The 9,430-nt window shown below is 48.5% G+C and overlaps 1 protein-coding gene across 1 annotated transcript; it reads left to right on the top strand.

Moving 5' to 3' along the window:
- Window positions 1-68: 68 nt before the first annotated feature.
- Window positions 69-6,376, top strand: RAB44 (RAB44, member RAS oncogene family). The gene is made up of 6 exons (XM_083878318.1): window positions 69-2,185; window positions 2,701-2,782; window positions 3,080-3,194; window positions 4,109-4,210; window positions 5,016-5,092; window positions 5,530-6,376. Exons 1-6 carry the CDS (start codon window positions 160-162, stop codon window positions 5,612-5,614), a joined length of 2,487 nt encoding a protein of 828 aa, XP_083734444.1. The 5' UTR covers window positions 69-159; the 3' UTR covers window positions 5,615-6,376.
- Window positions 6,377-9,430: the final 3,054 nt, after the last annotated feature.

Raw genomic sequence — 9,430 nt, forward strand, 5'->3', positions numbered from 1 at the left:
CTCAGCCCAGGGTCTCCATGGGGAGGGGAGGGTGAAAGAGCTGTTCAGCTGGAGGAGGAGGAGGAGGCAAAAGAACAGGGTGAGTGTGGGCTGCCACAGGAGCCTGTGCTTGATCTGCAGGGATCAGGAGCTGGGCACAGTGCAGGAGCTGATGGAGACATGCAAGCACAGGAAGAAGCCCTGGAGATTACTCAGCACCAGAGCAGTGGTGCCAATGTGGAGCTGATTGCAGAGGGGGATGAGCTCAGACTGACCCCGGGAGGGAGAACAGAGGCAGACCTGCAGATTGTGGCTGAGGCTGGATCCTCAGGGACAGAGCAGGGAGGGAGTGTGGATTCAGAGGTGCAGTCCCTGGACCAGGAGGATAAAGAAGAGTTTTTGGAAAGAGAGGCAGAGGATGCCCAGGAAGATATGATGTCCCATGAGGGTCTCAGCCCAGGGTCTCCATGGGGAGGGGAGGGTGAAAAAGCTGTTCAGCTGGAGGAGAAGAATGGGGAACAAGGACAGGGTGAGCGTGGGCTGCCACAGGAGCCAGTGCCTCATCCCAATGGGGTGACCCTGGATCAGGGAGAGGGGGATGGTGCAGGTCTGCAGCCAGGGGAAGAGGCTGAAAGCCTGGAGACTACTGAGCACCAGAGCAGTGGTGCCAATGTGGAGCTGATTGCAGAGGGGGATGAGCTCAAGCTGACCCTGGGAGGGAGCACAGAGACAGATCTGCAGCCCTGGAGTGAGGCTGGATCCTCAGGGACAGAGCAAGGAGGGAGTGTGGATTCAGAGGTGCAGCCCCTGGATCAGGTTAATAAAGCAGAGTTAGTGGAAGGGGAGGCAGAGGATGCCCAGGCAGATCTGCAGCTGTCAGAGGGTCTTGGCCCAAGGGCTCCTTGGGGAGGGGAGGGTGGAAGAGCCATTCAGAATGAGGAGGATGAGGAGGATGGGGCACAAGGACAGGGTGAGCATGGGCTGCCACAGGAGTCTGTGCTTGGCCCAGAAGGAGGAAGAGGCCACCAGGGAGAGGGGGCTGGTGCAGGAGCCCAGCCACAGGAGGAGGCTCGAAGCCTGGACACGCTGGAGGCCCAGAGCACTGATGCTGTTGTGCAGCTGCTCACAGATCAGCAGAAGCCCAAATCAGGCTCAGAAGGGAGCATGGAGGCAGATCTGACACCTCTGGGTGTTGCTGGGATGTGGGAAGGGCAGCAGAGCCTCACTGTAGGTTTGGAGGCAGTTCTGGGTGCATCTCCCACTGCAAACCCACAGGAAGGAGCTGCTGCTGCAGATGTGCCCACTCCATCTGAGGCTGCTTTGTGTCCTGAGCCTGTCACTGCTGCACAGGGCCCTGGTCTGGAAGCAAAACTGAGAACACGCATTGGTCCTGAGGGGCAGATTCTGGAGGCACAGGAATTACTGCAGGGAGAGAGGGCTCCTGCAGAGGGGAAGCCTCATAGTCTGGAGGTGGCACAAGGAGAGAGGCTGGAGGCAGGGGCAAGTCATGGAGTGAAAACTCAGGGTCTAGCACTAAACCAGGGCCTTGATGATGCTGTGTTGGCCTCCCTGGTCTCTGAGGTGCCGTTACAAACCAGCCCCCTAAAGCTGGAAACGATGATGCAGGAGGATGTTCTCATTCCAGATGTGTGGCGGCTTTGTGCTCCGGGACAGGCAGCCCAAAGGGAGCTCCAGGAGCAGGTTTCAGCACAGGGACATGAGGGGAGGCCTCACACGGGGGCCCAACATCCAGAATGGGAGACACCACCCACAATGGAACCAAAGCACACGGCTGCTGGACCTGCTGAGTGCCCAAAGCAAGAGGTGCCACCAGCATCAACACTGCACACCACAGCACGACCAGAACATGCTGGGAGTGATCAGCTGGGGGTGGTCCTCAGAGATAACTCACTGGGGCCAAGGCAGCTCTTGGGAGAACAGAGCAAAGACCTTGGTGTTGGTCAACGGGAGAAGATGCAAGAGTTTGGTCAGAAAATGAACCAGGAAGGTGAGCCCAGCATAGGACAACCAGGGGCTGTGACTGCAGCTGGGGCAGGAGCTGCCCTAGGGAGCTGTCCTAAAGCTCCTCTGGACCCAGACCACCTCTACAACGTGCTGTTTGTTGGGGATTCCCACGTGGGCAAGACGTCGTTCCTGTACCGTCTGCACGCCGACACCTTCAACCCCCACCTCGCTGCCACAGTGGGTAGGTCTGCTCCAGCCCCTCTCCAGGCCCTCACTTGGATCATGGCTGCAATTCCCTTTATTTCACCCCACAATTCCCTTTATTTCACCCCACAATCCCCTTCCCTCCACCCCACAAGCTGCTGGAGGTCACCAGGTGCCTGTTACAGCTCATGCCAAGCGTGTTGTACAACCAGTCCCCAGGGGCCAAGCAGAACCACCAAGTCCCCACGCCTGGATGCTCCTGGGCAGGAAATGCTGCTCCTCTTTGTCCTTCCTCAGGCACCAGTGACGGTGGCCCAGTGCTTTTCTCTCTGCTTTGCCTTTCACTTCCATTCTCCTCTCTTCACCAAGCTTCATGAGATCAGAGACCTTCTCAAAATCCAGCGATTAAACATCTAAAAGCCAGAGGTTCTCTTGGGACCAACCCCTGGAGCTGCAGCCCCAGACCACCCTGCACCATGTTGGTTCTCCATCCATCTTCTGTCACAAGGCAGAACTCTACAGTGTCAAAATATCCTCATTTTTGTCTTCCAGGACTGGATTATCAGATCAAAAACCTCGTTGTGGATGACAAGCGCTTTGCTCTCCGCCTGTGGGACTCAGCTGGTCAGGAAAGGTGAGGTGCTTGTGCTGCTTAAGGACACAGCTTGGGTTGGTTTTTGTAGTTTAGGGGCAAGGAATACTCTTGGCTTTGCTAAGCAAAGGTGAGGTTGCTCAAGGAGGGACTCTGTACAGTATGTGATCTGATAAAGCACAATAAAGGAAGTAATTAAGATAAAAGTGGCACTCGGGCTGCTCCTATGGCCCCGCCACCAGCACAACAGCCAGACCTGGGGGTTGCCTGTTTTGCAGACCTGCAGCCCCATCTTTTCCTCTAGGATTTCACCCACTGATCCATCCCACATGCCCGCAGGTACCGCAGCGTGACCAAGCAGTTTTTCCGGAAGGCGGACGGGGTGGTGCTGATGTACGACATCACCTCCGAGTTCTCCTTCTCCGACGTGCGCTACTGGCTGGGCTGCATCCAGGTGGGGGAGGTACCGAGCCCTTTGGAAAGGGTTGTTCTGCATTGTTTTTATGATGAAATATTTTTTTTCCTGGAGGATTTGAGTCAGATACAGAAGATTTGCATATGTTGGTGGTGTTTAGCAGGGTAATTTATGTATAGCAATAGTAATATTTTTATTTAATATTAGTATTAAATATAGTAATATACTATTCATAATTATAATTATAAATATAGTCTATTAAATATACTTATTAATTACTATTAATTAATTAATATATTAATTAAATATACTATATTAAATTATAATTATAAATATAGTCTATTAAATACAGTAATATACTATAATATATACTATTAATATACTATTCATAATCATAATTATAAAAATTGTAATTAAAGTAACGTATAACAAATACATTTTTATATATTTTATATATTATATAAAATATTATATATAAATATATATAATTAAAGTAATATATAAAAATATAATTATATTATATCAATCGTATAATATAATATAATGTTATATTATATTATATTACATAATATCATATTATATTATATTATATTATATTATATTATATTATATTATATCATAATATATTATATTAAATAATATATTAATATATTATTAATATAAACAAATAATATTAACAAAATAGCAATTTAGGTAATAGCACCAATAGGGAAATGATAAACTTTTTAATGTAACTCATCCAGTGCTCTCTCCTGTTAATAGACATGGGCAGATGATTTAAGGAAAAAAAAAAAATTCTTAAATATTGTTGAACTTATTTAAGAATTTAAAGTTTTGTTATTTAACACATGGGTGCCAGTCATGGCGTTCCAGGATATGTGTAGACAGCGTGGCCAGCTGGGGTTCAAGGAAGATTTTGAAGCTGTCCTGACCTTCCCTTCTTTCTCACTCAGGAAGCAGCAGAGGACGGAGTTGCAATTCTGCTTCTTGGAAACAAAACCGACTGTGCTGCCCAGAGACAGGTCCCCACCAAGGAGGGTGAATGCCTGGCCAAGGTTGGTGGTGAAGAACAGCCACCCAAGAGAGGCAGGGACAGATAAGGATGGACAACACCAGCCTGAGGAGCTGGAGAAAGGAAAAAAGCCCTTTAATTTACCCCTCATGCATCAATGGTTGATAAAATGTTCTCTGAACCCATCTCTCACCCTTCCCTGCCTTGCTTTCCCTCTGCTACTTTAAATTGGTTTATGGAACTAGATTTGTAAATTAAAATATTTTCAGCTCCTCTTATCTTTGCTGTGAAGTGTTGAGTATCTTCCCAGCATCATAAAAATAATAAACTCACGGAGCACTATCCTGCTTTAAAGATACTGAAATTATCAAAGTTTGATTAATCTCCTCAAATATAGATGGCTAATAAAAATTAAAGGAGGAGAATGAGGAGAATCTCACCTTTACTGACTTAATTTTAAAGTTTATGGGATTTGGGCCAGAATCCATGGACCAGTTTCACAAATGGAGGTGAGGAATAGGTGCTTATTTTCCCAAACTGGTAGGAAACAAAAGAGTTGGGAACATTTAGTTATGCCTCTCTCTGTGTTTGCTCCCATAACCAGAAGGCATCACAAATTTTTCTGTCTGCACAGTCAGCCTTTTCCTCGGTATTAAAAGCTGGTGTCGTAGCAACCAGAAAATCTGGATTTCACCCTCGTGTTCCAGTAAATAAGTTATTGAGTTATTTGTTTCCTTGATTCCCTCCTGATTCCCCTTGACTGGGACTGTCCCATGGCTATTTATTACCACATTAAGCTATTTCAGTGCAAGAACATTACATTTCTATTTGGGATTTGTGTCTTCCAGGAGCATCAGCTCATGTTTTACGAGTGCAGCGCTGCCTCGGGCCACAATGTCTTCGAGTCCATGGTCAGCTTTGTCAGGTGAGCTTTGTGCTTGGATTTTTCCAGCTCTCCTCCATTTATTGGGCTCCCTCCCTGCTTTTTTAACTCCAAATACTGCCATGTCACTGTCAGCAGGCACTCCATGCTCAAATGTCAGGGGAAACTCAGGGTGGGATGAGCACTTAGCACTGCCCTGACTTGTCTCCTGAAGGAGCAGCATTGCAAGGAAGTGAATAAAACCCTTTTGGGGATGCTGCTGATTCCTCCCTGGCTTGACTGAAACGAGTTCTGTCTGTGATGTGATTTAGGTTGGTATTTTTAGCAGCATCCACAGCTCTCGGATCACATGGAACTGGAAGGATCCTGAGTCCTTTCAGCCCTGCTGAGCCTCTTGTACCGTGGCTTGTCAAGACAAACAGCACAGCAATACAAAATACGGGGGAAATACGCAGCTAATTTGCTTTCTTTTCTCCCAGGTTGCTCAAAGTTCGTGAAGATGAATTGAAAAATAAAGCAGAAGAGGTACCCCAGGCACCCCAGAAGAAAAAGGGCTGCTGCTAGTGATGGACAGATAGCCCACACACTGATCTGAAACTGCACCAATGGCCAGAAAAACACAAAAATAGTCCTTGGACATCTTTTCTTTTCCTGTGTGTCTTCCTTGCCTGATCTTCCTTGGATGCTGAGAGCAAAAGCTGCTGTGGGGGACTCCCTGCCATCATCCCTGAACACACCAGCCCTCCAAAATACTTCTCAGGGAACTTTACCACTTTCTTTTGGAGACCAAAAACAGGCCAAGAAAGGGAACCCAGCTGGTCTGAGATGCTGCAACGATACTGGAAGCAGCAGAGAGTAAACCCAAGCCTTGGGATAGAATAAATTAAAACCTGAAGCCATTCAGGTGTATAAAACAAGGGGTTTTAGTGCTGTTGGTGCTCTGGGCTGTGGGGATTTCTGCTCTGGCTTTGCAATCTGACTGGATTTGATCAGGAACAATGAGATATACAATATATTCTAAATGCATTCCAATGAGACAAGGTTAAGCTAATTTTTCCCTTCCCTGGTTAATCCTGCCAGTGAGCAGTGATGGGGCTTGACAGAAACTACTGAATATTTTCCTCAAAATAAATTCAAAAGCCCCAAGAGCACGTCCAGGATAAGGAGAAGATAAATGCTTCCAAGAGTTTTTTTTTTCATTGTGTTGTCCCCAGAGCAAAATTCTGGACTATTGCAGCAAATTTCAGGTTGGGCAGAGAAGAAAGAGCTGCTGCATCCTGCCCTTCTGTTCTTTGGGAATTACTGAATTGGTTTTAAATCCAGCTTGAAAAATCTAAATAAACATGCCACAATTTCAAGGGTTTTTAAAAATCATTTTACAGCTTGATTGAACTATGTTTTTGCAGAAAAAAAAAACACATACAGATTAAATAAATAAGAATATAAGTGCTATATTTTAGTATTTTATACATACCATGTAAATTACCAGCAGTTCAACAGGTGTATTTAAAGACTGTGTTTATGTGCAGAGTTTGGGGAAATAATTCTGCCTAGTTGGGCTTGCTTTTTATTGCCATTATTATTTATATGTACATAATGGCAAAGCATAATAGTAGCCAGTTTGTGCTTTAGAAAAATAAAATTACAACAGGAGTTGGGCTTCTAGCAACACTTTATATTTTCATATATAATTATATTTATTTTATATATATCTCAGCTTCACCAGCCAGGGTCCAACTTTGCAGCCACCCTGGAATTTCTGAGTTTTTTAGGGGATTATTTATTTCTCCTGCACACCCAAATTTATCACTTTAGTACCCTTATACCCTACACATCCCTGTGTCTCCCCCCAGCCTACCTCAAGTCATTTTCCTTTGGCCCCATCATTAAAACACCTTATTTTCCTAATGCAATATATTTAATGCTCCCATTTCCTGTTCATCCCTCTTTATATAGTGTTTTTAGTGATGGAGCAGCTCCTCAGAAAGATTTATATGGCTCAGCTCAGAGCTGTGCCTGGGTTTGGTATTTGGGATACCTGGAATGGCTTTTTCCCATTGTTTGGGACCCTTTTTACTATTTCTTCTTTTATTCAAAAATAATATAAATCCAAGTGTACTTTGCAAATTTGATCCATAATAAGAGAAGCACCATTTCAGCCTGATTAACCCAAAAATTTCTTTCTACTGGGTCTGTAGCACTTCCCCATGCAAAGCCACCCATCAAATCACCTTTTCTTTTTGCCTAAAAATACTGGGATTGCACATGGAAGACGCTGCTTGGCCGGGTGGCAGCAGGATTGTGCAAGAAACGGCTTTATTTGATCCAAAATGAAGAGTTGAGGCCGTGGAGGCTGAATTTTCCCATTAGATGGCAGCAGCTGCAGCAATTCAGCCCCATTTCAATATTGCTGCAGCAGGGAAGGACCAGGGAGCTCGAACAGGGCCCAAAGTGGGAGCTGAGAAACAAAAGGCTTCCCAGAAGAGCAGAGAGAAAGAAATATCCATCTTATTCCTCTGGAAATCATCTTTGGAAAAAAGGATGGAGTTTGTGCCCAAAACATGAGTTACTCCACTCCAAACCTCCTCGCCAAACTTGGAAATGAATTTTTTCATTGCCAGGCTGGGAGAAACACCGGGCAAGGCAATAAATCACATTGGAAAACATAGGCAGCTTGTTGCACTTGAAAGCATCTTTCACCTTTTTAATAATTCACATCCCAGCAAACATTCCCACTCTGGGATCAAAGGCAAGCCATTAAATGCCTGCACGAGTATTTGGAGGACGATCAAGGCCTGGGATATTAATAGCAAGAGGGAAATGCATACTTGTTTGGACCACAGGATGGGGGTTTTTTTATATATAAATCAGGTGTTCTCCTTTTAAGCTGTTTGAAATTCCTCAAGGCGCTCCGCAAGAATTAGAGGAGCTGCCTCAGCCAAGCCAAGATTGGGAAGATCTCGGATAGGAGCCCAAAGTCAGTGGGCATTTAGCACCATCCTGCTTTTATGAATCCACCTTGGAAGCTGAGAACCCACACCAGCTTCTGACAAGCTGGAACAAATCTTCAACCACAGCTCTCAGTGCCCCAGCCATGAGATTTGAGTTTTGCCCAGGAGTGTCTCCCTGAATTTCACCCCATTCCCCTGAAAAGTAAATTGAGATGAGGAGACAATCCCCAGGCTGGGATTGACAGGGCAGGAAATCCAAACCTGAGCAGAGGAAGTCCTTTTTCTTGCAATATTTAATTCATCTGCAGAACTCAGCGCTGCAGGAAGTTGTTGAGGCCGAGAACTTAAACAAGGCTGGAATTTAAACAAGGTTGCCCTAAAGGGACTGGGCTGGGTGTTGTGGGGTTTTGGGGTTGTTGGGGGTCCTGGGACAGTGTTGGTGGTCCCAGGGCAGCACTGGGGGGTCCTGAGGGGTGTTTGGGAGAGACCCTTGGGGCCGGGCTGGGTGTTGTGGGGTTTTGGGGTTGTTGGGGGTCCCAGGGCAATGTTGGGGGGTCCTGAGGGGTGTTTGGGACAGCAGAGAGACTGGTTTTGGTGGGGTTTTGGGGAGTGTTGAGGCTCCGGGCTGAGCAGGGTGCTGGGAGTCCTGGGCAGTGTTGAGGCCGGGCCAGGCTGGGCCGGGTGTTGGGGTGCCCAGGGCGCTGAGGGGCCCCAGGCAGTGTTGGGTTCCCTGAGCAGTGTGGCACCCCTGGACAGTGCTGGGGCTCCCCGGGGCAGTGTTGGGAGTCCCGGGGAGTTTTGGTGTTTCTGGGGCGGTGTCGGGGTTCCCTGAGCAGTGCTGCGTTCCTTGGGCGGTGTTGCCTGGGCGATACTGGGGTCCCCGGGCAGTGTGGGGTCCCCGGGCAGTGTGGGGTCCCTGGACAGTGTTCCTGGGCGATATTGGGGTCCCCGGGCAGTGTTGGGCCCCGAGCAGTGTCCCAGGGCACTGCTGAGTCCCCGGGCCGTGCTGGGATTCCCCGGGCCGGGCCGGGTTCCCGGGCGGTGTTTGGATTCCCTGGGCAGTGTTCCCCGGGGCTGTGTTGGGTCCCGGGGCGGTGGTGGGTCCCCGAGGCGCTGCTGAGGATCCCTGGGCCGTGTTTGGGATCCCCGGGCAGTGTTTGGATGCCCCAGGCCAGGCCGTGCCGGTCCCGGGGCGCTGTGCGGGCCCCGGTCGGGATCAGGCCGTGCCGGTCCCGGGGCGCTGTGCGGGCCCCGGTTGGGATCAGGCCGTGCCGGTCCCGGGGCGCTGTGCGGGCCCCGGTTGGGATCAGGCCGTGCCGGTCCCGGGGCGCTGTGCGGGCCCCGGTCGGGATCAGGCCGTGCCGGTCCCGGGGCGCTGTGCGGGCCCCGGTTGGGATCAGGCCGTGCCGGTCCCCGGGCGCTGTGCGGG

Source organism: Zosterops lateralis (genome assembly GCF_965231275.1).
Source record: "Zosterops lateralis genome assembly, chromosome: 26".
Lineage (NCBI taxonomy): Eukaryota > Metazoa > Chordata > Aves > Passeriformes > Zosteropidae > Zosterops > Zosterops lateralis.

What these genes read in the sequence shown, in the direction of transcription:
- RAB44 (XM_083878318.1), top strand. Translation starts at nt 160, where the DNA reads ATGCAAGCACAGGAAGAAGCCCTGGAGATTACTCAGCACCAGAGCAGT. An exon ending in AGGGTGAATGCCTGGCCAAG is followed by an intron (nt 4,211 to 5,015) that starts GTTGGTGGTGAA and finishes TGTGTCTTCCAG; the next exon opens with GAGCATCAGCTCATGTTTTA. An exon ending in TCCATGGTCAGCTTTGTCAG is followed by an intron (nt 5,093 to 5,529) that starts GTGAGCTTTGTG and finishes CTTTTCTCCCAG; the next exon opens with GTTGCTCAAAGTTCGTGAAG.